The sequence below is a fragment of the Gallinula chloropus genome, assembly GCF_964237585.1.
Source record: "Gallinula chloropus genome assembly, chromosome: 24".
Taxonomy (NCBI): Eukaryota; Metazoa; Chordata; class Aves; order Gruiformes; family Rallidae; genus Gallinula; species Gallinula chloropus.
The window spans coordinates 4,626,659-4,643,628 of NC_140109.1; the positions used below are offsets into that span (position 1 = coordinate 4,626,659).

A 16,970-nucleotide genomic window follows, 5' to 3' on the forward strand; every position below is an offset into this window, starting at 1 on the left:
TTGGAGAGATTTGGGTCGTTTTTTAAAGCCCCGGAGCTCAGGGGTGTCTGTGTCCTGGGGGGGGGAGGGTAGGAGCACAGGGACTGGCAGCTCCGCCGAACCACCAGGGGGCGCTGTCCCAACGCTGCGCCGCTCTCCCTACACTCCCCCCCTTCGGGTGTCTCACTGCTCCGAACCGCGCATGCGCAGCGCGGGAAAGGGCAGTGCGCGCGCCATGGCGGACAGCCCGCAGGCCAAGAGGAAGCGGCGGGACGGGGAGGAGGAGGAGGAGGCGGCGGCTGCGCCTCAGGACGGGGACGCTGCTGTTACCCCCTTCCCCCTGGCGGGCTTGAACCTGCGGCGTGTGCTGCGGGAATCGGCGCGGGACAAGACGCTGTTCCTGCACGGGCAGGTACCGGCGGGGGGGGGAGCGGGGGGGGGCGTCTGGGCCCCGGCTGCAGCCGCTGCCGCTTTTCCCGCTCAGGGCCCGCCGGCCGGGCCACGCCCCCGGCTCTTCCCCCCCCCCGCCGGGCGGGGCCACGCCCCCTTCCCCGGCTCTTCCCGCGGGCGGGGCCACGCCCCCCTCCCCGGCTCTTCCCCCTCCCGGGGCGGGGCCACGCCCCCCTCCCCGGCTCTCCCCCCCCCGGGGCGGGGCCACGCCCCCCTCCCCGGCTCTTCCCCCTCCCGGGGCGGGGCCACGCCCCCCTCCCCGGCTCTTCCCCTCCCGGGGCGGGGCCACGCCCCCCTCCCCGGCTCTCCCCCCCCCGGGGCGGGGCACTCCCCCTTCCCCGGCTCTTCCCCCCCCCCGGGGCGGGGCCACGCCCCCTTCCCCGGCTCTTCCCCCCCCCGGGGCGGGGCCACGCCCCCTTCCCCGGCTCTTCCCCCCCCCGGGGCGGGGCCACGCCCCCTTCCCCGGCTCTTCCCCCCCCCGGGGCGGGGCCACGCCCCCTTCCCCGGCCACGCCCCCAGGTGCCACATGGTCCCCCCTGACTCCCCCCCCCCGCGGCCGTTTTCCCTTTGGGCTCCCCCCCGCCACCAGCCCAGCATCCCCCCCACCCCGGTCTCTCTCCCTGGGGCTCCTCCCAGCCTTTTACCACCACCCCCCCCTTCCCCTGGGATTGGCTTTTCCAGCCTGGAGCTGGCTCCAGCCTGGCCAAGGAGATGTGGCAGGAGGCGGCTGCTCGGGGCAGCACCGCGCTGGGAACCTTATTTCAGGCTGGAAACCTTATTTCAAGCTGGAAACCTTATTTCAAGCCCCGGGTTATCCTTACCTCGGCCCAGCAGGCAGCGTTTTGCTGTGCCTGGGCGGTAAAGCGGGGTTAGAGGGTGAGGAAGATGCTGACTGGAGGGTTGTGAGCAGCACAGGGGGGTGGGTGAGGTGCTGCAAAGAGTCATTACCGGTTTCCTCTCTTAATTACAGCTGGAGAGGCTGGCTGGGGCCTGGGAGCAGCTGCTGGAGGTTTGCCTTGGGGCAGCGGGTTGATGGTGGGTGAGCTGGGCACACACCTGCCTGCTCTACCCTGTGAGCTGGTTTTGGAGCCCCAGGTGAATCCCTTTGCTCTCCCCAAACGGCATCCAGGGAGGCCTGTATGGCTGGGAGTGATTTTTGGGGTGTGCTTTGCACCCTGTTCTGCCTGCTCCAGCCACATCCGTGTTGTGGGGACCCCAGAGCAGGACAGGAGTGCTCCGTGCTCCACGAGTGCCTCAGTTTCCCCTCTGACCAGACTGCCCTCTTCCTGACCCTCTGACCGCCCTGCCCTGTGTTGACTTGTGGGTATCAGAGATGAAATCAGTGATGTGGGGCAGCAGGAATGCAGCTGTGGCTGCTGGGAGCATCCAGGGAGGTGCCAATGGGCTGAGATGCTGCCCACATCCCTTTCCCCCCCCACCCAACCCCCCCCAAACTGCCTGCATTCCATGATGGGGAGCAGATTCCCGCTGTGCTTTGGGACATGTGCCTTTTCTTTTTGGATGGGTGTTGCCCAGTGGGTGGCTGGACTAGGGAAGGGGGTTTGTCTGGGTGCTGCAAGGTGTCACCTGCACAGTCACCAGCCACCTCATGCTCTCCAGCCAGAGCTGGGTCTGTGTTTGCTGACAGCTTTATCCCTTCTTACAGGTGACCAACTCCTCTGGAGAGGGGACAGATGCCATTGTCATCCTGGAAAAGACTCCTTTCCAAGAAGAAAAGATACTGGAGCTGCTGAAAAAGCACACCAAGCTGGAGCTGCAGATGCACAATGACATTTACAGCACCTACCACCTCTATCCTCCCCCAGAGATGAGCGGTGAGTGCTCCCAGCTTCACATAGGGGGGAGTTCCAGGGGGGCAGCTTGTTCCATGTCTCAGCTCTGGACCACTGGTTGTGGCCATGATGCAGGTCCCTGTGCTCCCACCAACTCTGGAGGGAGGGATGTAGTGAGACAGGCAAATGCTGCTTGCAGACCTGACCCCACCAACCCAAATCTGGCACAGGAGGAGAGATGGGTGGCTTATTGCTGCCTCACTACACCCCCTTTCCTCAGCACTGTCAGCCCCCCAGCTCAGTTGATGATTTTCCCTCTCCCTGTAAGGTTTATTGTGAAAACAGTGTCTGCAGAGTGCCTGTGTCGGCTGCTTCTCATTCCAGGGCATCACCTCATGTGTTTTCTTTCTGTTGTGGTAAAGACAGGTGGGTGGTGTGTTTGCAGTGGGTTCTAAATGCTGCTAACTGGGACTGCCTGGGGCAGGCATGTGCCTGGCCTCTGCCTGATGAGCCTCTCCCTGCTGATTTCACACCCCCCTGCGTTCTGAAACCTGATGAATGACCCAGCACAGGTCACTTGAGCAGCTGGGAGAGCTTCATGGGAAGGGTTGAGAACCATGAGATGGGTTCCTGTCATGACAGAAAGGCACTCTGCAAAAAGCAGGGCTGCTTTTCTGGCCCTCTGATGGTAGGCTGGGTAAACCTTTGGATTTGGGAGACACCAGCAGTGACTTGTGGTGATTCCCACGAGGTGGCATCACGAGATTAAAATCCCCTGGGTGTCTCTCCAGCCCTGCCAGCCTTTGAATTCCTTGGAGCAATGTGACCCTGGGCAGCTCCAGTGTTGCTCTGCCAGTGAGGATTTTCTTTTATTTAACTGAAGAAACCCCTTTCTGGGGTGAAAAGGCTGTTGAAAGGGTTGTTTAAAGGGTCTCTGGGTGCTGTGGGTGCAGCGCCAGGTCTTGTTTCTGACAGAGTCTGAGGCAAAACCAGGTGAATCTGGGTCTTTTTCCCATTCTATTTCTGAGCCTCAGTTAAATTAAATCATTGCTGTGTGTAGCCTGTCCTCTGCACCCCCTGTGGAGCTTCCCTTGAAGTGATTCAGAGCCAAGCAGCTGGCTGGTTTTGGGGGCATATTGCATGGGTGGCAGGGCTGGCACCGGAGGAAATGGCTGCACGCGTCAGGGAGGGGAAGGAAACATCAGGGAGGGGAAGAAAACGGCCCTTCTGAGCTGAGTCACGGCTCAGGGGAGGGAGTTGGTGAGAAGAATGCAATTTACAAGCCTAAAAACAAAGGAGACGTTTGTAAGGCTGCAAGAGGGTGTCAGGGGTCATGCAAAATCATGGGGCATGGAGTGGTTGTGTGGAGGCCTCGTCCAGGGCCTGACTAGGCCTCTTGGTTGCACCCTGAGAGGGATATGAGGCTTTTATCTCCTGCCACATGATGCTGTGCAAGTGTTTTTGCAGACAATCAGCATCCCAAAAGTCCCTGTGTCACAGCATCACACAGGGTTCCTCCCTGGCCCTCCCAAGCTCTGGGATTTCTCAGCGTCCCAGGCTGAGAACCCACCCCCCCAAACTCTGCTCCATGCTTTCCAAAGGCAAGGTAACCCCCCTAAACTCTGCTCCATGCTTTCCAAAGTCAAGGTAATGCCCCCAAACTCTGCTCCATGCTTTCTAAAGGCAATGTACCCCCCCCCAAACTGTGCTCCATGCTTTCCAAAGGCAAGATAACCCCCCCCAAACTCTGCTCCATGCTTTCTAAAGGCAAGGTGACCCTCCCCAAACTCTGCTCCATGCTTTCTAAAGGCAAGGTGACCCTCCCCAAACTCTGCTCCATGCTTTCTAAAGGCAGGGTAATCCCCCAAACTCTGCTCCATGCTTTCTAAAGGCAGGGTAATCCCCCAAACTCTGCTCCATGCTTTCTAAAGGCAGGGTAACCCCCCCAAACTCTGCTCCATGCTTTCCAAAGGCAAGGTGACCCTCCCCAAACTCTGCTCCATGCTTTCTAAAGGCAAGGTGACCCCCCCAAACTCTGCTCCATGCTTTCCAAAGGCAAGGTGACCCTCCCCAAACTCTGCTCCATGCTTTCCAAAGGCAAGGTGACCCTCCCCAAACTCTGCTCCATGCTTTCCAAAGGCAAGGTGACCCCCCTCCAAACTCTGCTCCATGCTTTCCAAAGGCAAGGTGACCCCCCCCCAAACTCTGCTCCATGCTTTCCAAAGGCAAGGTGACCCCCCCCCAAACTCTGCTCCATGCTTTCCAAAGGCAAGGTGACCCTCCCCAAACTCTGCTCCATGCTTTCCAAAGGCAAGGTGACCCCCCCAAACTCTGCTCCATGCTTTCCAAAGGCAAGGTGACCCCCCCAAACTCTGCTCCATGCTTTCTAAAGGCAAGGTGACCCCCCCCAAACTCTGCTCCATGCTTTCCAAAGGCAATGTACCCCCCCCAAAACTCTGCTCCATGCTTTCCAAAGGCAATGTACCCCCCCCAAACTCTGCTCCATGCTTTCTAAAGGCAAGGTGACCCTCCCCAAACTCTGCTCCATGCTTTCCAAAGGCAAGGTAACCCCCCTAAACTCTGCTCCATGCTTTCTAAAGGCAATGTACCCCCCCCCAAACTGTGCTCCATGCTTTCTAAAGGCAGGGTAACCCCCCCAAACTCTGCTCCATGCTTTTCAAAGGCAGGGTGACCCCCCCAAACTCTGCTCCATGCTTTCCAAAGGCAAGGTGACCCTCCCCAAACTCTGCTCCATGCTTTCCAAAGGCAAGGTGACCCTCCCCAAACTCTGCTCCATGCTTTCCAAAGGCAAGGTGACCCTCCCCAAACTCTGCTCCATGCTTTCCAAAGGCAAGGTGACCCTCCCCAAACTCTGCTCCATGCTTTCCAAAGGCAAGGTGACCCTCCCCAAACTCTGCTCCATGCTTTCCAAAGGCAAGGTGACCCCCCCAAACTCTGCTCCATGCTTTCTAAAGGCAAGGTGACCCTCCCCAAACTCTGCTCCATGCTTTCTAAAGGCAAGATGACCCTCCCCAAACTCTGCTCCATGCTTTCCAAAGGCAAGGTAAACCCCTGGCATGAGGAAATCACGACCACAGGTGACTGGTGACATCAGGGCACATTGATGATGAGAGGAGGAGCTGCCTCCAGGTCCCTCTGCTCCTGTGAAGAGCCTTTTCTCAACGCTGCCTTTGTGGGGCGAAGTCCCTGGGGCTGTTTCTTGAGAGCTGAAAGTGGATATTTTCTTCATCCTTTCCCCTCCTCCTGGTTGAAGTCTGCTGGATGCTGTTCCCTGTGTGGAGTCAAGCTAATGCATGCCCTGCCTGATGAAAGCCTGTTTTGTTTTGGTGGTAAAAGAGCTGGCCAGGCCTGGCTGCTGGCTTTGTTTGTGTGGTGAGGCCAGAAGCAGCACGTTACCTGAGCTAATGACTCTGGGAAGAGGAATTTCACACTGCTGCAGCTTAAAGAGGAGATTTTTTTTTAGGCCTGGGTGTGGAGACAGCACCAGTTAGAGAGGTCCTCATGGGTCTCTTGCTTGGCTGTGCAATGCTGGAGGAGGAAAGCCCAGCTCAGGGGGGGGGAAACAAAACCACTGGGGGTTGGTTATTCCTTTCCTGTTGCTAAAAACTTGGTTGCAAAAGCCCCAGATGGTTCAAGCCACGTTTTCCCTAGTATCTTCCAGCTCCTGGTGGTGTTTGCACCCCTCTGGCAAGGAGAGAGCTCTCTCTTCCCAGCAGAAAGCAGTTTCCTCTTGCCAGGCTCTTGTGTTTTCACAGCACCCAAGCAGTCCCGGTGTAATTGGAGGGCTCCTCTCAGTCTTTAGTCCTCAGGCATGGCTCATCCCCACACTGAGGGCTGAAGCTTATTAAAAACATCTCCAAATGAGCATGTAGGGAGCTGCTCTGGCTCCAGCTCTCCAACTCAGGGTGGAGAAATTGTGGGAGAAATGGGAAAGTGTTGAAGGAAAGTATTGAGTCAGGCAGGAAGCGCTACGTACCCCTGCCTTCCTGAGCCCAAAAAGCCTCTGGTTTCAAGCAGCAAGGAGCTGGAAGGACTTGCACAAGCTGCATGGGGAAGGTTGGTTCCTCCCTGCTGAAGGAAACTCTGTGTTTGTGCTTCAATAAAAGGCTGGACCCTCAAGCAAGTGGGAGAAGGGTGGTAGATGCTGGAGAAACCTGAGGACTGTGTTAGGGGCTGGTGGGAAGGTATCATCATGCTTTGCTCTGGGTTTTTGGCATGGGTAACCTGTGTGTTTCTCCCTCTGCTGTGGCTGGTGCAGGTAGAGCCTCCCAAATCCTCAGTCCCTGAGCATCACTAGTGAGCCTGGAGTTTCCTACGTGCCCGAGCTCTCTGCGCTTCATCCCTACCTGCAGCGTGGGATAACATGTTTCATCCCCCTGCTTCAGCTCAGCTGCCTTCAGCTTTGCCCCCCTCCAAGCTCCCCAGGCTGAGCTGTGCTTTCAGGGTTTATTTTGCTGGGGTTTGTTCCTGTCTTGGGTTGTGTTTTCACTCTTGTGTTAGCAGGACAGGAGAAGTCATTGAGTTTCTGGTCAATCCCATCTTCCTTTTCTGCTGAGCAGGGAGACAGTGAGGGGGGTGTAACCCCCTCCAAACACCCTTTGGAGGGTGAAGAACCCAATCACAGTACTGCCACGGTACATCTGCCTCCTTTTTTTCCTTTGGTAACCTCCAGTTAATTGCCTGCTGAGTCCTGACTTCCAGAACAAACCACAGGCCTTTCGTGCTGCCCTGGGCTGACGTGACTCAGACGCGAGCGGAGACAATCCCTGACCCTTCAGTGAGCTTAAAACCCCCTTCTTCGTTTATCTGGTGGGTTTTTTACCCTCCACCTCCACACCATGGTAGGTTCTGGTTGCCCCACAGCATCCATGATCCTGCCAGGAGCAGGATGGCTTTTCAAATGGAGCCTGAAGGTGGCCAGTTGCCAGCGATGGGAAGATTTCGTGGCGAGCCCGGTCTCGCCGTGGATGCTTCCCATGGCCAAGCACAGCACTTAGCCAGGACTTCTCATGCCAGGCTCTGAGCATTTATCAGCCAGCTTCTCTGGCCATAGCCATTAATGCTAATTGCCATCCTTTGGGGTGTTTTGGGGTTGATGAGACCTCTAGAAGGGAAATAATCATTAGCCAACCGCAGCATCTGCCTCTCGACTGCAGCTGCACACTCCCTGGTCTTGTTTTGGGGGGAATTCAGTTAAACTGTGGAAGCTTCTTACCTTTTTTCCTTATCTTTTGCCTTTTCCTCTTTTCCTTGGTGCTTTGGTTGCTCTTTTTTAAGTGAGGAGCAGAGGAGCCAAAGTCTTTTTTCACTTTGCTGTTACATCACCCTGCTAGAAGTGCTAATCGAGCCCTGGAAAACAACCTTGTTTGAACATGTGGATGGTGGGAATAGGACCAGCCTGCCCTCCTGCTTTGCATTTCCATCCTTCATGTTCACCAGAGTTTTCCTGTGGATCTCATTAAGCTGGGTTTGGCATGAAATGAAAAGGCAGAGTCACCCGGCCTGCAGAGTGCCGACCTTAACACCCAGCCCACCCTAAATCCTGGCTTTAGGAGCATCTAGATACTTCTCTCTAGTGTGTATCACAGAGTCACAGGGGTTGGAAGGGAGCTCCAGAGATCATGGGGTCCAACCCCCTGCCAAAGCAGGGTCCCTAGGACAGGTCACACAGGTCCAGACAGGGCTGGAATATCCCCAGAGAAGGAGACTCCACACCCCCTGGGCAGCCTGTCCCAGGGCTCCCTCACCCTCACTGGGGAAAAGTTCTTCCCCAGATTGGTGGGGAACTCCCTGTGCTCCAACTTGCAGCCATCGCCCCTTGTCCTGTCCCCACAGACACTGAGAAGAGGCTGCCCATGTCCCCCTGTGTCCCACCCTTCAGATCTTTATACCCATTGATCAGATCCCCCCTTAGTCTTCTCTTCTCAAGACTGAACAGCCCCAGCTCACTCAGCCTTTCCTCACAGGGGAGATGCTCCAGGCCCTTCATCCCCTTCGTAGCCTCCTCTGGACTCTCTCCAGGAGATCCCTGGCTTTTTTATCCCAGGGAGCCCAGAACTGGACACAACACTCCAGTTGCAGCCTGACCAGGGCAGAGTAGAGGGGGAGGATCCCCTCCTGTGACCTGCTGGCCACGCTGGGGAGTGTATGTGAGGGGTGAAGTGTGACTGGTACCCTGATGAGCGTGCGGCCCCGGGATTTCCATCACCTTGGGTACAAGACCCAGCGCTTGCCATGCCCCAGCCCCTCACTTCACTCTGATCTGTTCAGGGCTTGGCCAGGTTCTTGGGGTTCTTCCCCTTCTCCCACATTAAGCTTTAGAGCCCTATCACCTGGGAAGGCAGATGAGAAGCTGGTGGCTGCTGAGTCCTGCCTGGTTTTCCTCGAAGAGAGATATTTTCCGAGGGTTTTGTGGCTGCCGGTGAGATTTGCTGCTGCCAGGCTGGCGTGCTGCACGCTCCCATCCTGTTCAGTGCCACAGGAATTGCTCAGCAAGGTTTCAACCTCAAGGTAAACAGAACTTGTTTTCTTTTAGCTAGAGGAACCAGCTAAATGTTTTCTGTTGGCCTGTGCAGGGGAATCACCCAGCCCTGTTCCCTCCCTTCACTGCACGCTGGTGTTGGTGAGTCCATCCCTGTGCCCTTGACCTCTTCACCTCCTGAGCTTGATGCCAAGCATCCCAACAGCCAAGAACTCTGGGAAGGAGCTGCTCCTGCTGCTGGCCCTGTGAGCTGCCTGGAGAAAGCTGCTGGGTTCTCACTCCATAACATCCCTTTGGATTTAAGCATGAGGAGGTCGTGCCCCTGGGGTCGTGTTCCTGGCCTGGTTGTTGACTGCACATAACCTCTTCCCTGGGAGCCCCAGCTCTACCCCAGTGTGGCTGATACACCCCAAAGGGGGAAAGAATAAACCTTTCAGACAGCAAACTCCTCTGCCTGAACTGGAAAGACAGGCCCTGGCTGCCTTGTTATCCTTTCTTCCAGGAGAGTGGTGGCAGCCTGGGAGCTCAGAGCCCTTGTTTGCGTTCCGCATCCGTTCCCTCCCCACCTTCCTCTCTGGGCTGTGCCTTTTTGGAAAGGAAAACAGGATTATCTGGGCCCAGAAGAAGCCCTGTGTGTTTTGGCTGTGGTGGTAACTCAGTAAACATGTTTGTTTGCAGAGATTAAAACCACAGTAGTGTATCCTGCCACGGAGAAACACCTTCAGAAGTACCTCCGGCAAGAAGTGCACCTCATCCGTGAAACCTGGGAGGATTACAAGAGCATAACCCTGCCCTTCATCCAATCCCAGAGCTTCAGCGTCCAGGTATGGATACTTCTACTTCCCTCTGTGGACATGGGCACCTCTGGTCTCCTCATCCCAGCTCATTGGGCTGGGAAATTACCTCCTTCCAAGCCTGGGTTGGAGGGAGAAGAGTTGGGAGCGTTCCTGCCCCCGGCTCCGTGGTACTGCACCCTCTCGTCTTGGTCCCGAGTTGGGATGCTGCCTGTGCTTGAATGCATCCCTCTTTTTTTCTTCAGGAGGCTTTCTGTTCTGGGCTGCTCCTCCTCCTCCTCCTCCTCCTTCTCCTCCCCCTTTCTGAGGGTGGCTCCCTGGGCGTTGGTGCAGTTTGCTGGGTTTTTTAGGAGTCTCCTGGGTGTTGTGGAAGCGGGAAGGCACGGATTGCTCTTGGATTGCTGCATCACAACTCGCTCCCCAGGCTTTGCCTCCAGCTCCTCTGCCACACAGCCCTTTGGTCCATATTCCATGTGGCATGGCTGCACTTGTAGCATTCTCCTTGCCCCCAGCAGCAGCAATGGACTCTTCTTTTTATCCCCCTGTTTTACATCCTTTCTCACCATTCCTCTCCCAATCCTCCTTTAGAGACTGAAGGAATGCACGTCCATAGCCACTGATGCAGAAGGGGGAGGGGGGGGAATAAACCAAACCCCAAAAGCCATAGGCCATGGGGATACCCCTCTCACACCCCTGAACCAGCAGCAGAGCAGTTAACAGGGTTTGCTGTCACAACATCTCTTTTCTAATCGCTTGCAGATGGACGCTGCTCCCGCTTTCGGAAGGCACCTTGCAGCCTGCTCTCCCCCCACCTCTCTCTGTGTCTCTTCCCCTCCCTTCTGAGCCCATTTCTGGGCATGAAAACATAGTTCTGGTGACTGGGAGCAACAATGGTCAGCCCCCTCAGTCCCTGACCCCTGTGATGTGATAATGCCCTTTCTTGTCTCTCCATCTAACTGGCTCTGACGAGCGGAAGGGGAAACGTGAAGGGTGACAGAAATACCAGGGGACTCACAGAGGCATCTCTGTGTCCTACCAGAGGATGCAAAGCGTGGATGCTTTCAGTATAATGGGTTTATTGTGGTGCTGGTCTCTCTGGACATGTTTTTTCCTTGTGCTGGGAATGGCAAGAGCTGGGTGGTGACCTGCCCATCACGCATTGGCAACGTTGGGTTTAAAATCCAGCTCATCGGATGGGTGAGCTTATTTAGGATGCTGATAGCTTGGTGCTTGTGAAAAGAGGCAGAAAGAGTTAAAACACCACCCTCCCTACCCCTCCAAACCAAACCCAAACTTTAATTCCCTGCCCTGCTTTTCTTCCAGGGTCACAGAGCACAGCAATCTTGTGCCTTGGCTTCCAAAATGGCTTTGGGGGGGTCTAATCCTCTCTTAAGATGTTCTTGCTAGGAAGAGAAGACCAGAAATTTAAGCAAAAAAAACCCACCCCAAAACCCCCAAAAACCTGTTGAAGAGAGAGGTTGCTTGCTCCCTAAGGATATATTCAGGTCAGTTCACAGTTCTAGGTTTCAATTAGATTAATTAAGCTCTTGACAGAGCTCCCCAAAAAGGGGCTGTCATGTGCGTGCAGCGTCCGCCGATGCAGCTCATTCAGCACCTCTTTGAGACTGGCTGCATCTTGCTTGGCAGCCCAATACTTAAGTCAGACTTAAAGTAGATCTTAAAGTGCCCTTTGGTGGTGTAAAGAAGGATGCTTGAGCTCAGATTGGGGGCTGGGAAGAGCAGAGGTGCTTTCCACCCATTTTCCTGCATCACTCCTCCCCTGGTCTCTTCCATTTCCTAGCCAGAAGTCTTCTTTGGATGGTGCTTTGCTTGGAAGGAGGAGTGTGGGGGGGGGTCTAAACCAGGGCAGGGGGGGTCTAAACCAGAGCAGGGGGGTCTGAACCAGAGCAGGGGTGACAGCCAGGCTGGAGGCTGAAGCTTTTAAGTGTAGAAGAAGAGCAGGGAGCTGTGTGGGAGACGTGCATCGCCTGTGAGTATCCTCCCTGCCAGTGCTTCCTGCCAGCAGTCGGAGCTGTGTCCAACCTCAGGCTTGCCAACGATCCCTCTTTCCTTTTTGGAATGGGAGGGGGGGCAAAAAATCAGCTGAGTTTCCTTCCCAGACCTGGTCCTAAAGGTTTCTGTGCCAGATGGGAGGTAAAAAAGATGCCAAAAGGTGCCCAAGCCCTGGGACTTGCACCAAGAAATGTCCTCCCAGCCCCTGGAGAGCTGGCTTTCACTGGTGTGCCCTTGGCAGGGTGCTGGTGTGTCCAGCCTCCCTGGTTTATCCAACTATCCAAGAGCAAAACAAAAAGCCCTGGATGATTTAGCTCCTGGCTGCGCATCGCCACGCAGCAGGATCGTGGTGGGAGGTGTGTGTGTGTGTTTGTGCACGCCTGGAGTTTGTTGTTGGACTGTTTTATGGATAATTAACTCCAAATGTTACCAGCCATGAAGTTAGTTGGTCATCTTCAACTCAACTTGGGGGTTTTTTTTTGGGGGGGGGGGGGGCAGGGGTGGGTTATTTTTGTTTTCATCTTCTAATTGAAGGGAACAGCTGCTAATTGCTGAGTAAATGTGCCTGAGGTGTTGGGGTTGGTTTGGTTTTAAATCTGCCAGTTTATAAATCCCATCTTTATCTTTCCAGTGGGTGTATAATATCCTGGAGAAGAAAGCTGAGGCCGACCGAATCGTCCATGAAAACCCAGATCCTTGCACTGGCTTTGTTCTTGTTCCAGACTTCAAGTGGAATCAAAACCAGGTTCATTGGCTCCTCTTATCTCTTTGTCCAAGGGGAAAGTCCTCTTTTCAGGGTGCTAACAGCAAGCTGATGGAAGCTTTCACAGGGCACCTTGTCCTTCCTGGAGTGATGATCTTGCCAGGGCCTTTTTCATCCCCTGTGCCCAATGCAGGCTGCTGCTGGGTGATGGGTTCATTAGCTTCCTGCTCCCTATCAGCCCAAACGTTGTCCTGACGTCTTCAGAACCCAAACCCAGCTGCAGGTTTGGTCCCACTGAACTTGTTCAGGGTGTTTGTTGGGTTTTGTTGTGTTATTTTTTGGTTTAATGAGCCTCAACCTCAGGCACAAACCAGGGAGATGGGTTGACCTTCAGTTGTTGCCATTCACTCTCCTCCACGTGATGTTAAACAGATGGTTGTTAGCTTATGAGCAGCTGCTTAACCCCTCCTGGGAGCTGCCACTCCTTGAGACCTGGAGGTTGAGGGGTTTTTTTTAAAGCCCAGGGTTTAATCCTTCATTGAACAGCTCGTTATTCCCTTGGACTCCTGCTCCTTTTCAGAGCTTCAGCTGGGAAGGTGAAACTCTGCACGTGCACCCCCCCTGAAGTTGGTTGAATTAAAAAAAAAGGGAAATAATAATAATAAAACATAAATAGATATAAAAATAAGAATCCCTTTATTGTTTCTGATCCTCAAATTGCTTCTGTAGGTGGTAGTGGCAGTGAGGAGGGGAGTTATCATATGATTAATAGCTAGAAATGGGAACTAAAAGCTAAAACTCCCAAGGAATTAAGAAAGGGGAACACACACAGAGCCTGCTGGGGGGTACCTGTGTGTGCTGGGAGCACCTGTTTTGGGTCTGGTGCTGTGGAGTGACTTGGGGAGGACAGGTGAGTAAGTGGCAAGTGGGGTTAGTCTCTGGTCACCACCAATTCCTTGCACATCAGCGACTCAAAACCATCCCTTGTGGAGCTGGGATGGGGTAACTGAGCCTGAATTTCCACTTGACCTCATGCTTATGTGACAGCACCTTGCTGGCTGCCTTTTATTTCCAGAGTGGTGATACTTTGGGGGTGCTAAAAAGGCCTCAGGATCAGAGATGGATGGGCTAAAGCCCTGCCCTTTAGTGTCCAGAGGCACTGCTGTGTCTGTGTCCTGCAGCCAGTGCTGACATGGTGGGGTTTGTCTTCAGAGGAGCCTTCCCCATGCCACTGTCACCTCTTGCTACTCCAAACAAGACCTCCTTGATTTATTTCCCCCCCTCCCAAGGCTTGGGCTGCTGTCTGCAACCAGAGATCTGTCATCCCTGGGGTTATCCAAGCCCTTCCCTGTCTCTTTTCCCAAGCAGACCAGCTGGAATCCCAGCCAGGGCTGTTGCCTTCTGCCTTTGAGCCAAGGAATTTCTCCTGGGCTGTAGGTGATGCTGAGCCAGAGCCGATCCCGCCGGCCCCGGGGCTGCCTGTGAGCACCGGTTCCTCCTTCCACCTCCCACCAAACTGGCAAGGTTCCCTCCCTAAATAAACCCCTGGGCAGGGAGTGTCCTCCCAGGTCCCTCCAGCAGCGTTGCCTCACACCAGCTCCCCACTTTGCCCAGAAATGCTGGGAGTTCCCCCATCATTCTGTCACACCGATGGGCAGGAGGATGATTTCCCACTCACCTCCACCTTCTGGCTGCAGCATCAGCCCCTCACTAGTGCTTTGAGTGGGTTCCTTCTCTACTTGGGTTCTTGGGGGTTGTGTGTTTGGGTTTGTTGGGGTTATTTTTTTTCTTTCCTTTTGATTTCCATTCCTTCTGAGTTGGTTTCCAACCCACAGCAGCCCTGAGGCGTTGCCTGAAACGCTGCCCAGCATGACATCATTCCAGGCCCTTTTAGCAACAGGCAGATTGGTTTCAAACAGCGACATGCAGATGTTGTTCTAAGGAGAAGAGATGTTTGCTTTTCCTCCTGCCAGCCAGCCCTCATCCAAAGAGGGACAAGCCCATACACCAGCTTTTTCTGGAGCTCTGCTGTGGGAATCAAACTGAACCACCAGCATCGCTGAGCTGCCTGGGCACGAGTAACAGCTTCATGTTTCAAGAGCCCCTGAGAAAGGGTCCTGAGAGCATCTTTTGGCACAAGCATCTGTTTCCAAATAGCCAGATGGGTTTCTCCCAGCCCTGAAAAGGTCTTAAATAATCTTAAACCCTTTTGCTTTGTGTTGTTTGGTGTTTAGAAAGCCACTAACTGAGCTGGAAGAGATGAGGATTTTCATTTAATTATTATTATTATTTTATTTAAGTCTAATGATCCACAAGCTTACATCCTGTTAAACATTGAATTCAGTAACTGCTTTGGGAGACACCAAAGGTCTGGCTGAGAGCTGCTCACCAGCCATGTCTCACTGCACAGGGACTAATAAGATCTTGAATGTTGTTATTTAAAGAGCTGGTGTGAGTAGAGAGCGGCTGCCTGTTCACAAGAAGCTTTTCAGTGGGGGTCAGGGTGTGTGTGGGTAATAATCTACAGTTGCAGTTTTGGCTGCTGTAGTTTGCACTCCTCATCTGAGTGTGAGAGAGAAACTGTTTGCTCGCTTGGTGGGGGCGTGGGGGGTTGCTGGCAGAGCTGGTGTGTGCCTCAGTTTCCCCTCTGGGTTGGAAAAGACCTTAAAGATCATCAAGTCCAACCATTCCCATCCTAAGCTGAACCAGATCCCTGAGCACTTCATCTCTTTTATTAAACACACCCAGGGTTGGTGACTCAACCACCTCCCATGGTTTGGGATTGGGATGAAGCTCTCTGTCTTCTCCTGGATAAACTGGGTTTTGCCCAGGAATATCTGCCACAGGGCTTGGAGGTGCCAGTGGGTTCCTGGGTGAGGGCATCTCATACTGGGGGATCCATACTGCATCTGACCAAGCCAATGGGTTGGGCACCCAGTTGGTGTGTCAGATCCAAAGTGCTCGTGCTCTTCCTCCAGTCACCTTCCTCACCTTCCTCACCATCTCTCTGCAGCTGGATGACCTCTACCTCATCGCCCTGGTGCATCGCCGGGACGTCATGTCGCTCCGGGATCTCACTGCTGAGCACCTCTCACTGCTGAGGAACATCTTCCAGGAAGGCCAGGTGAGCATGACACCACTGGCCTGGCCAGGGAGAGCCACGGGAATAGATCCCTCTCCTTCCTGTGTTGAGAACTCTTCCTTTCCCAACCCCTTGGTGGTTTTCCACCAGCTGCTGAGGTGGGGGTTTGGAAAGGGGAGGTGAATTCAAGAGGTGGATGGTGGTGTGGAATTCAGGGGGTGGATGGTGGTGTGCTGAGTGGCTGACCAAGCCAGCCTGCTGCTGTTTATAGCCTTAATTACACTGGTGAGGAACAGGAGCCCTGGAAGTTGCCAAGTGAGCTGGAGTGATAAGGCTGGAAGGGAAAACTGATACGAGCCGAGAGCGCGGCCTGTCATGGAGGGAGGAAAGCATGGCGGCTGGGGCTGCCTCTCCAGCCCTTGGGAAGCTGAAAGGGAGGATGGGGAAGAGCTCTGTCCTTCCCCCCTTCTCCCTCTCCCTGAGGATGGAGGAAACAGCCATCTCTCATGTCTCTTTCTCCCACCTTGCGCCGTCCAACAATGCCCCTTTATCCACCCCACACAAGGTCTGTCTGTCTATCTGTCTGTCTTCCCCACTAATCCTGACCTGAGGGGGTTGATTTTTGCCTTTGTTTTCCCCCCCCTCACACCTCAGGAGGCTGTAACACAGCGTTTCGGCGTGCCAGCATCCCAGCTGCGGATCTACCTGCATTACCAACCCTCCTACTACCACCTCCACGTGCATTTCACCGCCCTGGGCTACGATGCCCCTGGCTGCTCTGTGGAGAGAGCCCATCTCCTGGCTGATGTGATTGACAACCTGGCCATGGACTCCATGTACTATCAGAAACGAGCCTTGACCTTCGCTCTTCGGGCTGATGAACTCCTGCTGAAGAAATTCCAGGAGGCAGGAAGAGCCTGAGCTGGTGGAGATGCTTTTGTATCTGTTTATTTTTGATAAATGTCTGGGTTTAGGGGAAGTTTGGGGTGGGTTTGGTAATTTTTTTTTACAGGTTTTTGATGCTTTTATGTTTTTAACTCTGATTTTTGTACCATTTGGGGCCGACAGCCCATTGCTATGGAAACTGTGTCTTCAAGTCCATTAAAACATCAGTTGAGGAAGCCCTTGCAGAGCACTGGTTTTTTCTGGGGTGGTAGCACTGGGCTTGGGTTGCTCTGGGGTTGAGTGAGTGGAAGGGTTTGGGCAGGAATGCCTCCACATATCCACCCCAAAACCAACCCCTGCTGCCAAACAGGCGAGCAGCTGGCCAGAGGGGGTCCAAGAAAACACCAAAACCTTCTCAATCTTCCCCTGTTTCTTACAGGGAAAGCAGGAGGTTGGCTTTTTGGGGGGCAGGGAGGGCATCCTCCTCTCTGGATAAAATGAAGGAGCGAGTCCTTGCCCTTCCCTACCCGCTGCTGTGGGCTCTGAGAAGGCAAAGGTGGATCTCTGCTCCTTAGAGGTACATCCAGTTCATAAGGGCAGCCCCTCCCTGTTCCAGGCTTCCCAAGGTTTTATGAGGATTCTTGTTAGATTAAACCCACACACACCATAAACCTAAATCATCTCCCTTTTCCTTCTGCCAAGGTGGTGGCAGGGCAGTAACGGCCATCCAGCAGCTTGAGGATCCTCTCCATGACTTTATTATCCCTTC

General features: G+C 54.4%; 1 protein-coding gene across 1 annotated transcript; it reads left to right on the top strand.

Annotated features, from left to right (window-relative positions):
• Nucleotides 1-16,374, top strand: DCPS (decapping enzyme, scavenger). The gene is made up of 6 exons (XM_084275028.1): nt 1-391; nt 2,096-2,264; nt 9,403-9,548; nt 12,163-12,276; nt 15,248-15,358; nt 15,971-16,374. Exons 1-6 carry the CDS (start codon nt 182-184, stop codon nt 16,235-16,237), a joined length of 1,017 nt encoding a protein of 338 aa, XP_084131154.1. The 5' UTR covers nt 1-181; the 3' UTR covers nt 16,238-16,374.
• The last annotated feature ends 596 nt before the right edge of the window (nt 16,375-16,970 follow it).